At 41.8% G+C, this 20,058-nt stretch overlaps 1 protein-coding gene across 1 annotated transcript in view; it reads left to right on the plus strand.

Annotated features, from left to right (window-relative positions):
• The window catches only part of LOC126195452 (KAT8 regulatory NSL complex subunit 3), a 172,051-nt gene that overhangs the window by 84,759 nt on the left and 67,234 nt on the right, over nucleotides 1-20,058 (plus strand). Inside the window, exon 9 of the mRNA XM_049934083.1 lies at nucleotides 19,566-19,714. Within this exon, the coding sequence (XP_049790040.1) occupies nucleotides 19,566-19,714 (149 nt within the window). The remainder of the gene's footprint in view (nucleotides 1-19,565; nucleotides 19,715-20,058) is intronic.

Here is a 20,058-nt window from a genome sequence, read left to right on the forward strand (position 1 = left end):
TGGTCTAGAATTATAAAATTTAGCAAAATGGAATGTTTCATAGTACAACCAAAGTAAAGAATTTGAAAATTGTAAGTTTTTAACTATGTCTCACACAAAAAATGTTATTGTCATGTCTTTTCTGATTCTCTGCATTTTCACCTGTCTGTTGAGACACCTTTTTCTCAGGAATGGGTAGTTGTATGAAGTTGAAATTCATGTCACATACACTACTGGCCATTAAAATTGCTACACCACGAAGATGACGTGCTACAGATGTGGAATTTAACCAACAGGAAGAAGATGCTGTGATATGCAAATGATTAGCTTTTCAGAGCATTCACACAAGGTTGGTGCCGGTGGCTACACCTACAATGTGCTGACATGAGGAAAGTTTCCAACTGATTTCTCATACACAAACAGCAGTTGACCGGCATTGCCTGGTGAAACGATGTTGTGATGCCTCGTGTAAGGAGGAGAAATGTTTACCATCATGTTTCCGACTTTGATAAAGTCGGGGTAGACCAAAACTAGCAAAACAATAACTGCTGCCTTGCAGTTGGGAGTTGGGTCTCTAAAGGTTAAGGGAAGAAAACTGTGATTAAAAATCACCCGTTCCCTGGTAGGTGTTGGACGCAGGGTTGACAGCCCCCTCTGTAAAAAAACAACTGTTGCGAAACTTCTACAAAGCAAAGTCGGATGGATGAAGGAAGATGGACCTGACATGGAAAAGGACAAAGAGGATGGAATACAAGTAAATGATGGAGGGAATATTAGGAAGAAGAGAAATATAAGGCATAGATCAGATCTGTATATTGGTACTTGGAATGTGAGATCCCTATATCGACCAGGAGCACTGAAAGTAATGCTGGATCAAATAATGAATCTGAAGCAAAGTATAATAGCACTATAAGAAATTAGATGGACAGGGAGTGGAGTTTTAGAAAAGAAAGAGGTGAATATATTCTATAGCTGCAGTGAAAGAAATTACCAGCTAGGGACAGGACTTGTTGTACACCATCAATTAAAGCATTTGGTAATAGGGTTTACACCCATTTATCCAAGATTATCAACATCAAAATAAAGGAGAAATTCTTTTACTACTCCATAATTAATGCCCATGCACCAACAGAAGAATCCGAAGAAGAAGAGAAAGAATTATTGTATGAATTTTTGGAAAGAGTATACGATGAGTACCCAGGGCATGATATTAAAATAATAGCCGGAGACCTAAATGCTCAGGTGGGGAAAGAACAGATTTATAGACCAATAACTGGCCCCCACAGCAAACACGCAACAAGTAATGAGAACGGAACAAGGCTTATACTGTTCGCAGCATTTAGAAATATGGTAATAGGATCAACACTGTTCCCACATAACGAAATACGTAAGGGAACGTGGAACTCGCCAGATGGAAACACAGTAAACCAGATTGACCATGTGTTGATAGATCTGAGACACAAATCGGACCTATTGGACATGAGGACTCTCAGAGGCCCAAACATAGATACAGATCATTTTCTGGTATGGACACGGGTGAGGGCAAGGATATCTAACGCAGAGGAAGGAGACCGACCCAGGGCACAGAAATATAACAACTTTATAGAATCAGTGGAAGTTAGAGAACAGTATCAGGAGAAGATAACTCGGATTCTGGAAAATGCTGGAGAATATAACAATATTTAAGATCAGTGGGAAGCGATAAAAACGGCGGTGGAGACATCGACAAGAGAGATAGTTGGAATTGGGACAAGACAAGTAAGACCATCATGGTTTGATACTGAATGCGAAATAGTAAATGAAGAAAAGAACAAAGCATGTAGAAGGACACTGCGATCATACTATATGAGGAGGATAGTAGAAGAATACAAAGAAAAACGGAGGATTGAAAAGAGGACTCACCAAAGAAAAAAGAGAGAATGGATGAAAGCAAGTGTCAAAGAAATGGAGCTCATGAGAAGCAAAAATGAAATAAGAAAATTCTATAGAGGTGTGAATGCGGCGTGGAAGCCTTTTGGTAGCAAAAAAGCTTAATAAAAGATGAGACAGGGAATATAATAAGTGAAGGGAAGGGAATATGCGAAAGATGGCGCAGGTATTTTGATAGTCTTCTCAATCCTAGAATAACTATACCAGAGAACCCAACAGACACGAATGGGGAAGAGGACCCAGACAACAACACTACCGCACCAAATATAGAAGAAGTGGAAACTGCCATGAAGAAATTGAAAAACGACAAGGCGGCAGGGACAGATGGTATTCCAGCAGAACTGTTTAAGCAAGGAGGCAGAGAGCTAGAACAAAGCCTTCTGAAAATGGTCACTAGAATATGGGAAGAGGAGAAAATGCCCCAACAATGTAAAACGGTATCATATGTCCCGTGTATAAGAAAGGAGATAAGATGGAGTGTGGCAGTTACAGAGGGATCACACTACTTAATTTGGTATATAAAATACTCTCTAATATACTATTCGACAGAATACTTCCAATCATACGGAGGGAGACGGGGCCGTACCAATGCGGCTTCCTTCCTGGGAAGTCAACTATAGATCAAATATTCACCTTAAGACAAATCCTGAAAAAAACAAATGAATACGGAGTTGGCACACATCACCTCTTTATAGATTTCAAAGCAGCTTACGATAGCATAAATAGAGAGCAGTTATATCAAGCTCTAGATGAACTGAGAATCTCTAGAAAGTTGGTAAGGCTGGTGAGAATGACAATGAGCGAAACACAAGGTAGTGTAAGAATAGGAGGAATGATGTCCAATACATTGAGTATTAAAAATGGAGTGCAACAAGGAGATGCATTGGCATGCCTTCTCTTTAATGCCGCCCTGGAGAAGGTGATGAGAAACGCAAACCTTCTGAATAGGGGAACGATCTTCTATAAATCATTGCAGATACTGGCCTACGCAGATGACATAGATATAATAGCAAGAACCCAAAAAGCAATGGAAGAGACGTTTACAGCTCTTGAACAGGCCAGTAGGAACATGGGGTTAATTATTAATGAACAAAAAACAAAATATATGGCAGCTGGAAAAGCACATAGAGAAAATATGCCAAATGCAATAACAATGGGCAATTATACATTTGAGAGAGTTGAACATTTGAAGTACCTGTGCTTGACAGTTACACATCTAAATGATACCTCCTATGAAATTAAGCAGAGATTAATACTAGCCAACAAATCCTATTTTGCCCTAACAAGACTTCTATCCTTTAACACATTGCAGTCGGGCCACAGATACTACTGCAATCCCTCAGAAGTCGTAGACTTTTGCGCCTTTTTTACATGGCTCCTGACCAAAAGGTAATGAAGGAAAGCAAAACCTTTTAACTGATGTGTGTGTTATCATCCTATATCTAAACATTTGTTTAAAGTTTTTTGTAAGATATCATATATTTACAGAATTATTATATTTTGAAAATTAGATGATTCAGAGGTAGAAAAAAAGTTTGAAATTGCAAGAAATCAGAATTTATTATAAAATAAATGTACAAAATTATTTCATTGAATTTTTACAACTCTTTTCATTGAGTAAAATTTGTCTTTGTGTGATATTGCTTGAAACAGTCAGGTAGACACAATCCTACATTACATTCTTCACACCACCATCTCGTCTCCCTTCTCACTCGTTTGCCAGTACTCCGTGCGCCCTTCTCAGAGCAAACAATGCAATATCTTGATGCATATTTCTTGCTTGTTGTCGATGGGACGTGAGTGGGGAAATGCCTTGCTGTTAGCCTGTTTGCTGCTGAACCCTGCTTTTCATTTTCGTTGAAAACTTCGCCGGATTTCTCCAGTATTTGTTTTCCCAGGTTCACCATAAAAGTAAACAAGCTGGTTCGTTTGTGAGAGACAGGCCGAAGTTTCTTGTACAGAATGTAAGAATTGACCATGCACATCATATATACATGAAAAAATACCTTTTTCCACCATTTCATTGTTCGTCGTTGAAAATAATAGTAGGTCACCAGCTGATCTCCATGATCAACACCAGTTTTATTTTTATTATAATCAAGTATGAGATCAGGCTTCAGTTTTTCTACCATTCCAGCCTTGGATTTTGTCTTAGTAACACTACTTGTCATTCTATGTTTGGTAGAAAGGGCAAACACATCCCTAGTATCTTTCCAGTGAAGTGCTAGCATGGAATTTTTTCTCTTGAATACGATTTCACCTCTTCTTAGTTTATTCTGTTTGAATTCCTGTGGTAGGCCTCTTCTGTTTCTCATTACTGTGCCAACAGCAGATGTGCCCTCATCAAACAACTTTTCAAATAATTTTACAGAAGTATAAAAGCGGTCCATGTACAATGTATGACCCTTACGTAGATAACTGTTGCACAAACGTAGCACCACTGAATCTGCACTGTTGTCTTTTTCACCTGCACCGGTGTACACTTCACAGTTCAAAACATATCCTGTTGCTGAATCACTTAGAATGAAAAATTTTATACCATACCTGCTCGGTTTGTTCTTGATATATGCTCGAAATCGAATTCTCCCTCTGAATGGACATAAACCTTCATCAACTGTGAGATTCTCACCAGGAGAAAAACTGTTCTTGCTTTTCAGTACAAAGTTATCAAAAAAAGGTCGGATTTTGTGTATAGGATCATGGTTTGGTTGACCCCTTCGTACATAATTGTCGTTGTTATTTACGTGAAGCATAAAGTAAATTGACCTAAATCTGTCTCTTTTCATGATTTTTGCAGGTAAGGAGGAATCTAGCATTAGGTCATTGCTCCAATAGTCCGTAATATTTGGTTTGTGTACAAGGCACATGTGAATAATTATAGCAAAAAACTGATACATCTCATGTAGCTTCACAGCAGACCAATTGGCCCAAAGCGACCTGGAAGTTATTTTATTTTGCATCCGCAATTTGGAAATTGTTGCTGCAGCATAGCGATTTGTTTCTGTCTTTATATTTTTGATGACATTTGCGTCAATAAAGACGCTCCAACAGTCAAATTCAGTGCTTTCGGCGCTCAAAGGTGCCAAGACATTACTTACGCCTTCAAAGAGCGGTAATTGTTGTAGGACATCGTCATTTACCCATTCAACAACGTTGTTTTGGGACTGCTGTTGTTGTATTCTGCCTCTGCCTTTTTGAATGGGAGCTTCACACTCTTCTAATACGTCTGATGGCTCATTTTCATTTTCGGACCACTCGTTGTTACCTTCGAAATAAATGACATAAGTCAGTGAAACTGCCGAGATTATAATTGTGATTCGTAAACACAATGACTGACCATTATAATTACCATCTATTTCAGAAGAACTATTTTCAGTTTGAAATCCATCATCGTCAATTTCAGATCCAGATTCTTCCAGCAGCCTCAGAATTTCCTCTTCAGTCAAACTGTCCCCCATTTTACGACAAACGTTTGCGATAAAGACAACTACATAAGCACACTGCAAGAGTGAATGCGCGGGAATTGTTTTGGCGCCTTTTTTGAGTGACATACCGCTTAGAGGATGCAGGAACACCATCTAGCGGTCGTCCGATGTACTACAAGACCGAAACACTCAACTCCAGATGTCACTGCACGGATATAATGCGCCGCAACCTGAAATAATAATCGAGAAGGCGGCGCTCGGAGAATCTCCGAGCGCCGACTGTTACGGCAATAAATGCGCGCTCGTAGTTTCTACGGGCAACGACCGGAATGTGTTAAGGCTCCTGACTCATACCACAAAATTAACTAGGTATAAATCACTTATACGACCAGTGCTTGCATATGCCTCTGAAGCCTGGACATTAACAACTAAAGATATTGAAACACTGGATGCATTTGAAAGAAAGGTACTTAAACAAATTATCGGCCCAATCTGTGAAAGAGGAAGATGGAGGAGGAGATACAACCATGAGTTGTTTATCATATACAAAGACCAACCCATCAAAAGGATAGTGAAATCATCCAGACTGAGGTGGGCGGGACATGTGGCTCGCATGAATGATACAGAAGTACCAAAAAGAATATTACAAGGAAAAGCAGGAGGGCAGAGAGGATGTGGTCGACCAAGAGCCAGATGGAAAGATGGAGTAATCGAAGATCTTAGGATGATGGACTAAAGAAACTGGAGAGTATTGGCAAAGGACTGAGAGAAATGGAAGGAAATTGTAGAAGAAGCCAAAGCTCATCATGAACTGTAGAGCCAAGAAAGAGGAAGTCATGTCTTTTCTGATTCTCCGCATTTTCACCTGTCTGTTGAGACACCTTTTTCTCAGGAATGGGTAGTTGTATGAAGTTGAAATTCATGTCACATACACTACTGCCCATTAAAATTGCTACACCATGAAGATGACATGCTACAGACGCGAAATTTAACTGACAGGAAGAAGATGCTGTGATACGCAAATTAATAAGCTTTACAGAGCATTCACATAAGATTGGCGCCGGTGGCGACACCTACAACGTGCTGACATGAGGAAAGTTTCCAACCGATTTCTAATACACAAACAGCAGTTGACCGGCATTGCCTGGTGAAACGTTGTGATGCCTTGCGTAAGGAGGAGAAATGCGTACCATCACATTTCCGACTTTGATAAAGGTCGGATGGTAGCCTATCGCGGTTGCAGTTTATCGTATCACGACATTGCTGCTCGCGTTGGTCGAGATCCAATGACTGTTAGCAGAATATGGAATCAGTGGGTTCAGGAGGGTAAAACGAAATGCCATGCTGGATCCCAATGGCCTCATATCATTAGCAGTCGAGATGACAGGCATCCTGTCCGCACGGCTGTAACGGATCGTGCAGCCACGCCTCGATCCCAGAGTCACCAGATGGGGACGTTTGCAAGACAACAACCATCTGCATGAACAGTTTGACGACGTTTGCACCAGCATAGCCTATCAGCTCAGAGACCATGGCTGCAGTTACCCTTGACACTGCATCACAGACAGGAGCACCTGCGATGGTGCCCTCAACGATGAACCTGGGTGCACGAATGGTAAAACGTCATTTTTTCGGATGAATCCAGGTTCTGTTTACAGCATCATGATGGTTGCATCCGTGTTTGGCGACATCGCGGTGAACGCACATTGGAAGCGTGTATTCGTCATCGCCATACTGGCGTATCACCCGGCGTGATGGTATGGGGTGCCATTGGGGTTACACATCTCGGTCACCTCTTGTTCGCATTGAGGGCACTTTGAACAGTGGACGTTACATTTCAGATGTGTTACGACCCGTGGCTATACCCTCCATTCGATCCCTGCGAAACCCTACATTTCAGCAGGATAATGCACAACCGCATGTTGCAGGTCCTGTATGGGCCTTTCTGGATACAGAAAATGTTCAGCTGCTGCCCTGGCCAGCACATTCTCCGGATCTCTCACCTATTGAAAATATCTGGTCAATGGTGGCCGAGCAACTGGCTCGTCTCAATATGCCAGTCACTACTCTTGATGAACTGTGGTATTGTGTTGAAGCTGCATGGGCAGCTGTACCTGTACACGTCATACAAGCTCTGTTTGACTCAATGCCCAGGTGTATCAAGGCCGTTATTATGGCCAGAGGTGGTTGTTCTGGGTACTGATTTCTCAGGATCTATGCACCCAAATTGGATGAAAATGTAATCACATGCCAGTTCTAGTATAATATATTTGTCCAATGAATACCCGTTTTATCATCTCCATTTTTTCTTGGTGTAGCAATTCTAATGGCCAGTAGTGTACTAAGAAACATAGGCCTTTGCCAGTATAATAAATATTAGCTTCTAAGTCACTGCAGCAAAAAGTATGGCCATTTATGTCACATATTTTGATATCAGTGAACTCACTCATAAAACTATAGTGTGCTTGCCGTTGACATAGAATCATGTAATTTGGCTAGAAGCAGGGTTTTGCAGTACAAGTTAAGGAAAAAAAAGAGTTGCCAAGTGTGAGTAGGACTCACAACTCAATTATGTATATAGACAGTTCATCCATTCTGGGAATCGAAGATCTCTGAGATTTTTGCCTGTTACTGTATCTACATTGATACTGGCAAGATATTGGTCCCAGGGATTCCAAGGCTTTCAAGACTGTTTTAATTTCAAGTTCGAAGTCAGGTAACAAGTGAAAAACAAATATTTTTTGTGTGATGTAATTACAAATTAATAATTTTCAGGTCTTTAGAGTTCCGAACCTCAGTTTGTAGAAACGTAAACCTTTGTCCATCTGTCTGTCGAGAACCCTTTTTCTCAGGAATGTGTACACATATCTTGATGAAATTTAGTCAGATACTAAAGCCTACAGTCCCTTGGCGATGTAAAACTTTGAAGCTTCTAAGTTTAATACAGTCAAAATATATGGCCATTTTATGTCACATATTTTGATATTCACAAACCCACTCCTCGAAACCTATAGGGTATGTACCCATGACATAGAATCATGAAATTTGGAAAGAAGAGAGGTTTCACACTACAAGCAAAGGAAAAAAGTCTGAAATTTGTGAATTTGTAATTATATCACATGAAACATTTATTATCAGACTGACTGACTGTCTATCTGTGAACACCCCTTTCTCTCAGGAATGATTAGATGGATCAAGTTGAAAATTATGTCTCATACTGAGGTATTTCGGAATTTATCTATCATCAGATATCCAGGAGTGATTACTGAATGTAGGTATGGCATTTCAAATTTTGTGTATGTTCATTTCACATGCAGCTTCAAATGCTATATCTACATATATTATTGCTCCCGGATATCTGATGTCAGATAAATCCTGAAACACTTCATATGAGCAATAAAGTCATTCCTTGCCTGATGTTTGACTTTTACATTGTGGCCCAGTCAGCCTGAATGGAGAACTACTGGTTATTATTACAATGACCACTTGCCTCCTGCATGACTTTGTCACATTTACATTATTAAAACTAAAATATTCTCAAAAATCTTGGAATCCATGGGACCGATATCTGGCCATTATCAATGTTGTTAATAGGCAGAAATGGTTGAGATCCTCAATCCTGGAATGGATGAACTGTCTATACACGTAATTAAGTTCGTACGGAACCCCCAGTACACAAGTCCTACTTGAATCTAGTCAGTTTTTTCCCATCTGTCTACAGTCTTCTGGCTTTCCAATCTTCTTAGATATAAGATGTTAACATCATCTGCAAACGATCTCATGGAGTTCCTGACGCGAGATGAGGCTACTCATGTAAACAACTGACAATGGCATGATTGTTGAATAGATGGCGGAGGAGAGAGACAACCTTATAGTTACCAGAGATGCTGGGATACTAATAGGAGGGGTAAAAAGAACCCTCTGTGTTTGATTCCTTCCCTGACACACAATTTTAATCACTCAGTAGTTATAAATTGTTTGTAGTTTTCTTTCTTCTTTCATTAGTGTTCTTCTAGGTAAAATGTATTTTCACATTGAAAATTAAAATGAAAGAAGCTGTTACTTCAGCCATCTTGTTTGAATGTTGGAACTGGCATTTCTAGTCTTAAAACATTGTTGGCCTAACACAGTCAAAGGGTGAGGCTTATCATACACTATTGCTGATTTTAAGCATAAAAATGATTGAACGTCTAATGGCCAACTGCCAGGAACAATGTTTTCCTGTTAGGGTTAGTGGATGCTGTTACATGGCTTCTTGTTTGTGTAGTTAATTTGTTCTTTGTAGACACATTGGTAAATGCTTGAATGCATGTAGCAGAAGCAGTCAGTCTGTATCCAGTGTATTGCAAATTAATGACATTTTTGAGGAAAATTTTAAGCTCTACAAATAATGTGATATGCTCTGACATGAATAAAGGTTTCCTTTGCTACTCCTGCCCCAATGTGCCGGGAATTATTTTGACTTATTCTTGACCAAGGAACAAATATTGCACAGTAGAATACTCTGGTCAGCATTTATTAAGAGAATTTTATTCTTAAAATATACCATATATTTGCATACTATAGTAACCAAAAATATCAATGTCAGATTGGCACTTTGCCTAACATCAGTTGTAATAGCAAAATCTGCCATAGACTTTTTGAGAACTTGGACAATGAGTGAGTTTATTTAATAATTTGTAGCATTGACGAACTACTATGCCACACTCAAACGAAATTTCAATAATGATAATTTTCTTCAGTGTTTTTCCATCCAGCTGTGCATTCATCAAGGCTATTCATAGAATTGTAGTCCAACTTTGAATCAGAATGCAACATCACTGTTGAAATTTTGTGGACTTAGACTCAGAACCTTACCTTTCATTAGCAGTGCTCTTACTGACTGAGCTGTCCAGTTGTTTATCACAATCTGCACCCACAGCTTCACAACCTACACTCACCACTTCACTTTTGCCGGTATGTTTGTCGTACCTACTCAATTTCACAGAAGCTCTCATGCGTACCTTGCTGGATTAGCATTGCTGGAAGAAAGGGTGTGCCAGAGAAATGACTTAGCCACAGCTCAAGGGATTGTTTCCAAAATGAATCTTTCACTGTGCAGGGGTACTGTTAAAAGTGAAGCTGTGAAGGGTGATCATGTGTCACAAGTAGATAGCTCAGTCAGCATTGCCCATGAAAGATAGTAGTCTGGGTTTGATTCCCGATCCAACACACAGTTTTGTTCTGCCCACAAGTTTCAGAAACAGCACACACACTGCTGAGGAATGAAATAAATTTTCGACAATAGAGTTTCAGGTTCACTTTGAGTGGGCGAGAGATTCTCTATCAGAAACAAATGTGAGTGCACTGAAAGAAGGCACTCCACGGATACAAAAGCCCTTCATCGTTTATTTTTTACAGTCATTCAGTCTTCTTACCTATGGATCGTGATCTCTGGGGATCTTGGAAAGTGCAGAAAATGTGCCGCCGCAGTGTCTTGCAGTTCGGTTGTCAGTGCAGTTCTGTCCTTGTCAGCAGCAGCAAATACTGAGTGCCCACTGTTGCTGCGTCTGGCCCCATGAACGTCTCGCGTTATTGGGCCTATAGCAGACCTGGCCATGGCATCTGCTGTTGTTCCTGGGGAACAATAAAGTGACAGTAGGACATGCCTCAAACTCCACACCAGAGGATTGACGGCTATAGTTGGCTGTATCAGGCTCTGGTGGCACAGGGCTGGGGGCACCATAGTTCAGACTGTGGAATGGGAAGGTGGCTGGATCCTGGTGGCAGCATAGCTCAGGGCTGCCAAGTGCCTAGGTAGCCGGGCAGCAATCCAGGGTTTGAGCTGCAATGACAAATGTTAGTTGCAGTATCATAGAAACATTGTTATCTTCACAGCAAAGTGTGACACAGGGTTGGTTTCATGACATAGCCCAGCTCTCTGATAATGATTGGCTGCCCCTGAGGGGTGGTGTATAAATATTGCTTTCTGGAAGCCGATAATGCAGAAGATGTAGCACTGCCTCATGCTTCCATCATGCAGAAGCTTTTCGGAGTGTGGTCAGTGTCCAAGGATTTGATCGTTACTTTGCAGAAGTAGCGTGGAGCGCTGAAGTGGCTCATGGCTGACAATACTGCGTCGGCATGGGAAATTGACTAAGGTAATAATTACTGAGAACATGGCGCTGTGGCTACAGGCACTGTTTGATTTATTACGTTCTTCCCTCCTTAGTGAATTTTTCCCTCCAAATTCGTGTTTGATAGCTGACTGCAACAGAAGCACTGGAATTATATATATATATATATACAAAGATATGAATATAATAGAGGGAAACATTCCACGTGGGAAAAATATATCTAAAAACAAAGATGATGTGACTTACCAAACGAAAGCGCTGGCACGTCGATAGACACACAAACAAACACAAATATACAGACAAAATTCTAGCTTTTGCAACCAATGGTTGCTTCATCAGGAAAGAGGGAAGGAGAGGGAAAGACGAAAGGATGTGGGTTTTAAAGGAGAGGGTAAGGAGTCATTCTAATCCCGGGAGCGGAAAGACTTACCTTAGGGGGAAAAAAGGACGGGTGTACACTCATACACACATACATATCCATCCGCACATACACAGACACAAGCAGACATTTGTAAAGGCAAAGAGTTTGGGCAGAGATGTCAGTCGAGGCGGAAGAACAGAGGCAAAGATGTTGTTGAATGACAGGTGAGGTATGAGTGGCGGCAACTTGAAATTAGCGGAGACTGAGGCCTGGTGGGTAACGAGAAGAGAGGATATACTGAAGGGTAAGTTCCCATCTCCGGAGTTCTGACAGGTTGGTGTTAGTGGGAAGTATCCAGATAACCCGGACGGTGTAACACTGTGCCAAGATGTGCTGGCCGTGCACCAAGGCATGTTTAGCCACAGGGTGATCCTCATTACCAACAAACACTGTCTGCCTGTGTCCATTCAAGCGAATGGACAGTTTGTTGCTGGTCATTCCCACATAGAAAGCTTCACAGTGTAGGCAGGTCAGTTGGTAAATCATGTGGGTGCTTTCACACGTGGCTCTGCCTTTGATCGTGTACACCTTCCGGGTTACAGGACGGGAGTAGGTGGTGGTGGGAGGGTGCATGGGACAGGTTTTACACCGGGGGCGGTTACAAAGGTAGGAGCCAGAGGGTAGGGAAGGTGGTCTGGGGATTTCATAGGGATGAAGCAAGAGGTTACGAAGGTTAGGTGGATGGCGGAAAGACACCCTTGGTGGAGTGGGGAGGATTTCATGAAGGATGGATCTCATTTCAGGGCAGGATTTGAGGAAGTTGTATCCCTGCTGGAGAGCCACATTCAGAGTCTGATCCGGTCCCGGAAAGTATCCTGTCACAAGTTGGGCACTTTTGGGGTTCTTCTGTGGGAGGTTCTGGGTTTGAGGAGATGAGGAAGTGGCTCTCGTTATTTGCTTCTGTACCAGTTCGGGAGGGTAGTTGCGGGATGCGAAAGCTGTTTTCAGGTTGTTGGTGTAATGGTTCAGGGATTCCAGACTGGAGCAGATTCGTTTTCCACGAAGACCTAGGCTGTAGGGAAGGAACCGTTTGATGTGGAATGGGTGGCAGCTGTCATAATGGAGGTACTGTTGCTTGTTGGTGGGTTTGATGTGGACGGACGTGTGAAGCTGGCCATTGGACAGATGGAGGTCAACGTCAATGAAAGTGGCATGGGATTTGGAGTAGGACCAGGTGAATCTGATGGAACCAAAGGAGTTGAGGTTGGAGAGGAAATTCTGGAGTTCTTCTTCACTGTGAGTCCCGATCATGAAGATGTCATCAATAAATCTGTACCAAACTTTGGGTTGGCAGGCCTGGGTAACCAAGAAGGCTTCCTCTAAGCGACCCATAAATAGGTTGGCGTACGAGGGGGCCATCCTGGTACCCATGGCTGTTCCCTTTAATTGTTGGTATATCTGGCTTTCGAAAGTGAAGAAGTTGTGGGTTAGGATGAAGCTGGCTAAGGTAATGAGGAAAGAGGTTTTAGGTAGGGTGTCAGGTGATCGGCGTGAAAGGAAATGCTCCATCGCAGCGAGGCCCTGGACATGCGGAATATTTGTGTATAAGGAAGTGGCATCAATGGTTACAAGGATGGTTTCCGGGGGTAACAGATTGGGTAAGGATTCCAGGCGTTCGAAAAAGTGGTTGGTGTCTTTGGATGGGGGACTGCATGTAATGGGTTGAAGGTGTTGATCTACAACCTGAAAACAGCTTTCGCATCCTGCAACTACCCTCCCGACCTGGTACAGAAGCAAATAACGAGAGCCACTTCCTCATCTCCTCAAACCCAGAACCTCCCACAGAAGAACCCCAAAAGTGCCCCACTTGTGACAGGATACTTTCCGGGACCGGATCAGACTCTGAATGTGGCTTTCCAGCAGGGATACGACTTCCTCAAATCCTGCCTTGAAATGAGATCCATCCTTCATGAAATCCTCCCCACTCCACCAAGAGTGTCTTTCCGCCGTCCACCTAACCTTCGTAACTCTTGCTTCATCCCTACGAAATCCCCAAACCACCTTCCGTACCCTCTGGCTCCTACCCTTGTTACCGCCCCCGGTGTAAAACCTGTCCCATGCACCCTCCCACCACCACCTACTCCAGTCCTGTAACCCGGAAGGTGTACACGATCAAAGGCAGAGCCACACGTGAAAGCACCCACGTGATTTACCAACTGACCTGCCTACACTGTGAAGCTTTCTATGTGGGAATGACCAGCAACAAACTGTCCATTCGCATGAATGGACACAGGTGGACAGTGTTTGTTGGTAATGAGGATCACCCTGTGGCTAAACATGCCTTGGTGCACGGCCAGCACATCTTGGCACAGTGTTACACCATCCGGGTTATCTGGATACTTCCCACTAACACCAACCTGTCAGAACTCCGGAGATGGGAACTTACCCTTCAGTATATCCTCTCTTCTCGTTACCCAACAGGCCTCAGTCTCCGCTAATTTCAAGTTGCCGCCGCTCATACCTCACCTGTCATTCAACAACATCTTTGCCTCTGTTCTTCCGCCTCGACTGACATCTCTGCCCAAACTCTTTGCCTTTACAAATGTCTGCTTGTGTCTGTGTATGTGTGGATGGATATATGTGTGTGTGTGTGTGTGTGTGTGTGTGTGTGTGTGTGTGTGTGTGTGTGCGCGCGCGCGCGCAAGTGTAAACCTGTCCTTTTTTCCCCCTAAGGTAAGTCTTTCCGCTCCCGGGATTGGAATGACTCCTTACCCTCTCCCTTAAAACCCACATCCTTTCGTCTTTCCCTCTCCTTCCTCTTTCCTGATGAGGCAACAGTTTGTTGCGAAAGCTTGAATTTTGTGTGTGTGTTTGTGTTTGTTTGTGTGTCTATTGACCTGCCAGCACTTTCGTTCGGTAAGTCACATCATCTTATATAATAGAGGGAAACTATCCACATGGGAAAAATATATCTAAAAACAAAGATGATGTGACTTACCGAACGAAAGTGCTGGCAGGTCGATAGAAACACAAACATACACCCGAAATTCAAGCTTTCGCAACAAACTGTTGCCTCATCAGGAGAGGGAAAGACGAAAGAATGTGGGTTTTAAGGGAGAGGGTAAGGAGTCATTCCAATCCTGGGAGCAGAAAGACTTACCTTAGGAGGAAAAAAGGACAGGTATACACTCGCACACACACATATCCATCCGCACATACACAGACACAAGCAGACATTTTCTTCCCTCTTCCTTCCCTCTTTCCTGATGAGGCAACAGTTTGTTGCGAAAGCTTGAATTTCGTGTTTATATATATTTGGTCTTTAAATATGTCTGCTTGTGTCTGTATATGTGTGGATGGATATGTGTGTGTGTGTGTGCACGAGTGTATGTATACCCGTCCTTTTTTTCCCCCTAAGGTAAGTCTTTCCGCTCCCGGGATTGGAATGACTCCTTACCCTCTCCCTTAAAACCCACATCCTTTCATCTTTCCCTCTCCTTCCCTCTTTCCTGATAAGGCAACAGTTTGTTGTGAAAGCTTGAATTTTGTGTGTGTGTTTGTGTTTGTTTGTGTGTCTATCGACCTGCCAGCGCTTTCATTCGGTAAGTCACATCATCTTTGTTTTTAGATATATTTTTCCCACGTGGAATGTTCCCCCCCCCCCCCCCCTCTCTCTCTCTCTCTCTCTCTCTCTCTCTCTCTCTATATATATATATATATATATATATATATATATATATATATATATATATATATTCCACGTGGGAAAAATATATTGAAAACAGAGATTCCATGACTTACCAAACGGGAAAGCGCTGGTAGATAGGCTGGTGGAATAGCGGAACTCAGTCGCCCTCTGTGTTGCTGTTTGCCGCGGCCATCAGCGCACTCTGTCGTCTTCGATTTGAGCTAATCATGGAGATGATGGGATTCCATGCACTGTACAGCTGGTAGCTGCTGTCATGGTTCAACAGATTTTCCGCCAGGCGTATTTCAACGAATTCTTTAATAATGGAGTTCCAGAAAGATGTTGCTGTGGACAAAAATCATTTTTTTCTCATACTCCATTGAATGTCCAGTGGAAATACAATTTTCAGCAATAGCTTACTTAGAAAGCTAGTCATGCTATTGTCAAAGAGAGGATTTGCTGTACAAGACGAAGGTTAAATGCTATTTCAGCTGAATTTTACCAGTTACATCTAAAGGTTGAAAGGTATCTTTCTCCTGTGTCATGGGACTGGGTTGATGGAGTGACTTCGGCCAAGTTCGAGTGGATCCACAGGGATGCTAATTGTCGACAGATATAAAAATTTGATCGCCTGTTGCCACAGAAGCCATCGCCAGAAGGGATAATTGTACGACGTTCCATTGCCAATCTCATGGAGAAAAATTTGGACGACGCTATGCTGTCTGTGTTGAGCAAGGGACTCAATTTTGCACCTACACCTACAGCACCGACAATAATAAGTTTTTTGAGTGGTGTTGAAGAAGCTGTAAGACATCCTCCTTTGGTTGCTGCAGAAGAAATAAGAAGGGAAACTTGCCGTGCTCTGTTGAAGGCTCCTACTTAACGCAGTAACTTAACCCCTGTAGAAAGGGCTGCATTACGAAATCTGAGAGAGGACCCTGACGTAGTGGTATTGAAAGCTGACAAAGGTAATCCAGCTGTTTTATTACCTCGTGGTGTGTATAAAGATAAGATGTATGGTCTGCTAAGTGACTCTACCTATAGGAGGATTGATTACGATCCTACAGGACGTGTGCAACGAAAAACTTCAGCAGTGTTAAATTCCTCCTCCTTACCGCAAGAGACCATCCAGAGGTTAAGACCACATGGTTGTGTACCTCCAAGACTGTACGGCCTTCCAAAGGTTCATAAAGAGAATCTTCCTCTACGTCCAATAGTGAGCAACATTGGAGCTCCTACATATGATTTAGCAAAACATCTCGCTTCCTTGCTTAGACCTTTCATGGGCAAGTCACATACGAAACTCAGCTGATTTTACCAATAGACTGGGGGCTCTTCATCTTAGCAGTGTAGACTTTCTGGTAAGTTTTGATGTGGTCTCACTTTTTACTAAAGTTCGTCTTGCAGATTCTTTGACACTGATTGGTAACATGTTTCCTGTTGATATCACTGCTTTGTTTAGGCACGCTCTTTCCTCAACTTATTTTATGTTTAATTAAGAATGTTTTGAACAGACTGACGTTGTCATCATGGGTAGCCCCCTGTCTCCCTTGGTGGCCAACCTTTTTATGAAGGGTTTTGAGGAGAGAGCGCTTGAATCAGCTGTCCTGAAACCAACAGTTTTTTGGAGGTATGTGGATGATACCTTCATAGTGTGGCCTCATGGAGAAGACAAATAAATGGCGTTTCTACAGCACCTCAACTCCATTCATAACAACATCCGGTTCACCATGGAAATAGAGAAAGATTGTTGTTTGCCTTTCTTGGATGTCCTGGTTCGAAGGAAGAGTGATGGTTCTCTAGGGCATTCAGTGTATCGGAAGCCCTCTCATACTGTTTTGTATGTGCAAGCATCGAGTTGCCATAACCTGTCTCAAACCATGAGTGTGCTTAAAACACTTGTTCATAGAGCTCATACTGTCTCAGATCTAGATAGCTTACCTCAAGAACTCACCCATCTAAAGACAGTATTCAGCGAAAATGGGTATTCTACCTGGCAGATTAACAGGGCACTAACAGTTAAAACTAAGAAGCAGGAAGTGGATAAATAGGCGAACGTGCTGGAACAATCTTTAGCTTTTCTTCCTTTTGTTGGCAACACTTTATTTAAAATAGCAAGAATCCTACAAAAATTTCAGCTAAAAGTGGTTTTCCACCCACCATTGAAGATTGCGGACCTTGTGGGTTCAGTAAAGGACAATCTGTTACTACGAAAGGCTGGAATTTACAAGATACTGTGCCAATGTGGCATGTCTTATATAGGTCAAACCACACGCACTGTGAAAGAACGCTGCACTGAACATCGTCCTTTTGCAGCCAAGCAAGTCCGCTATTGCTGAACATTGTATTTCCACTGGACATTCAATGAAGTATGAGAGAACAATGATTTTGTCCACAGCAACATTTTTCTGGGACTCCATTATTAAAGAATTCGTAGAAATACGCCTGGCGGAAAATCTGTTGAACCATGACAGCAGCTACCAGCTGTACAGTGCATGGAATCCCATCATCTCCACGATTTGCTCAAATCGAAGACAACAGAGTGCGCCGATGGCCGCGTCAAACAGCAACACAGAGGGCGACTGAGTTCCGCTATTCCACCAGGAAGGGTGCTCCCAGCGGGCAGTGTGGTCCATCTATCAAGTTTTCAACACCTGCGCAGAATAGTTACAGCCCGCTATATATTGAGGAACGGCGGACGTTTTCGCCAATCTGCGACAGTTCACCTGAAGATGACTGGCAGGTGCCCAGTTAAAATATCGTGCGAGGTATTGAACGACGACCGGCTGCAGGCCTGAAATTTGTTTGAACATGTCACAAATAGCTCCAAACCTTCAACAGCACTTTCACAGCATATGGATAAAAAATATCTAATTTGTGATACTCAGAATCTTTGTGGATGGGGCTTGTATATTTTATATTTTGAAAATAACCCGCTGCAGTTATCACACTTTTTTGTGTTTCAAAAGCACTTCGCTGACTAGTTTTATTAAATGTTTTGATCTGTGTGCAATATTCATTGGTATACCTCAGTAGGAGTAAAATAAATTGCAGTTAGTTTAACTTTTCACAGCATCTGCAATAGAAAAGGAAATATATTTAGACTGAAGCCAGTCTTTGATCTGTCAATACAAGCTCTTACTACCCTCACTGTCATCAGATGTACTGCAAATATGACTGATCCCAGTACATCCAAAACAGTTGACATAAAATGCTATTCAGTCAATCCTGTACAGTCTAGAGTATCGCTTTCTAGGTACATAATGTTAAGATAGTTGTCAAACCTCTAGCTGTTTACTCCATGACCTCATACTCCTTTCATGTCATATCATTTCCAGCTCTGCACACCCTCTCACACTTCCTAATAATTTACGATATTCCATAATAGTAATGATCATTGTTGCTTGTGAATTTGTTAAAGCTGACTACCTGTGGTAGATTTATCAAAGACGGCATCCTTGTATTTCAATGACAGAGAGATTGTTTACAAGCTGTCAGAAAAAAACTATAACAAAATTCTTCACTGCTGTTCGTTTTTCCATTCTCACATATTTTGTCTAATTAGTGCACAAAACCTTGACCTTGATCATGTCTGTAATTCTGTGTGTTTGAATTTCAACTTTTAGGGAAGGGAAGATGTTGAGTTTTAGTTGAGTACTGCTATTTTGAAGGAGTTGTAATTGCTATTGATGAGTTTACAGAAACATCACACTGTGATCTTTCTAGCTTTTTGCAGATGTGATGCATTGAAATATTAGTAGGGGGTCATAAAGTCAGCCACATGTATGTGTACAATTGTAGATTGATCCAATGAAGGATTTCCAATTTTGCTGCTGTAGTTTTAATTGTAAATACTATTTCAGTTCATTGCATAATAAATGTATTTTAAAATTTAACCATGTTATATGGATGTTGTTTGAGGGCGGTGACTGTATTGTAAGATTTTTATGAAATAAATGCTGTTGCAATATATATTATTTCACAAAAATGTACTTTCGATATATGTGTTCCAATAATATTAAGTTTCTTTTCTTTTTTTTTAAAAAAAAGCTACTTTTGTTCCATAGGTGGCACTGTTGGAGCAGGTTCAGGCTGTTGTATGTATGGGTTTCTCAGTGCATACTGTTGAAGGAAAACGTGGGGAGGCAAATGACACTCTCTTAGATATTCGATGTCCAGTTTTCTTTGTTATAGGAGAGAATGCTGCTACATCACGGTGAGTAATGATAAAACTGCCACCTACATCTTATTAAGCGTCTCTTTGTCTGTTTTCTTTTCGTTTGTGTATTTCCTTCTTTATTTTACTTCTGTTAAACAATACTCTGCACCCTACACCCCCTCCCCCCTCCCCCCAACCTGCCCTCCACGCCTGCACACTTCAAAAAGCACACTTCTTGACATTACATATGCCATGTTAACAGTTCTTGTCAATGATTCCTTATTAGAGTCAGTTCTGATTTAAAATGAAACTGTCTTATCTGTAGATTTCTGGGTCTGCAAGCTATGGGGTAGCTTACACATAGGAAGCAGCTGCTTGGGTAGCAGTATACTTGTGGATTG

Source organism: Schistocerca nitens, chromosome 1 (genome assembly GCF_023898315.1).
Source record: "Schistocerca nitens isolate TAMUIC-IGC-003100 chromosome 1, iqSchNite1.1, whole genome shotgun sequence".
In the NCBI taxonomy this organism is placed as follows: Eukaryota; Metazoa; Arthropoda; class Insecta; order Orthoptera; family Acrididae; genus Schistocerca; species Schistocerca nitens.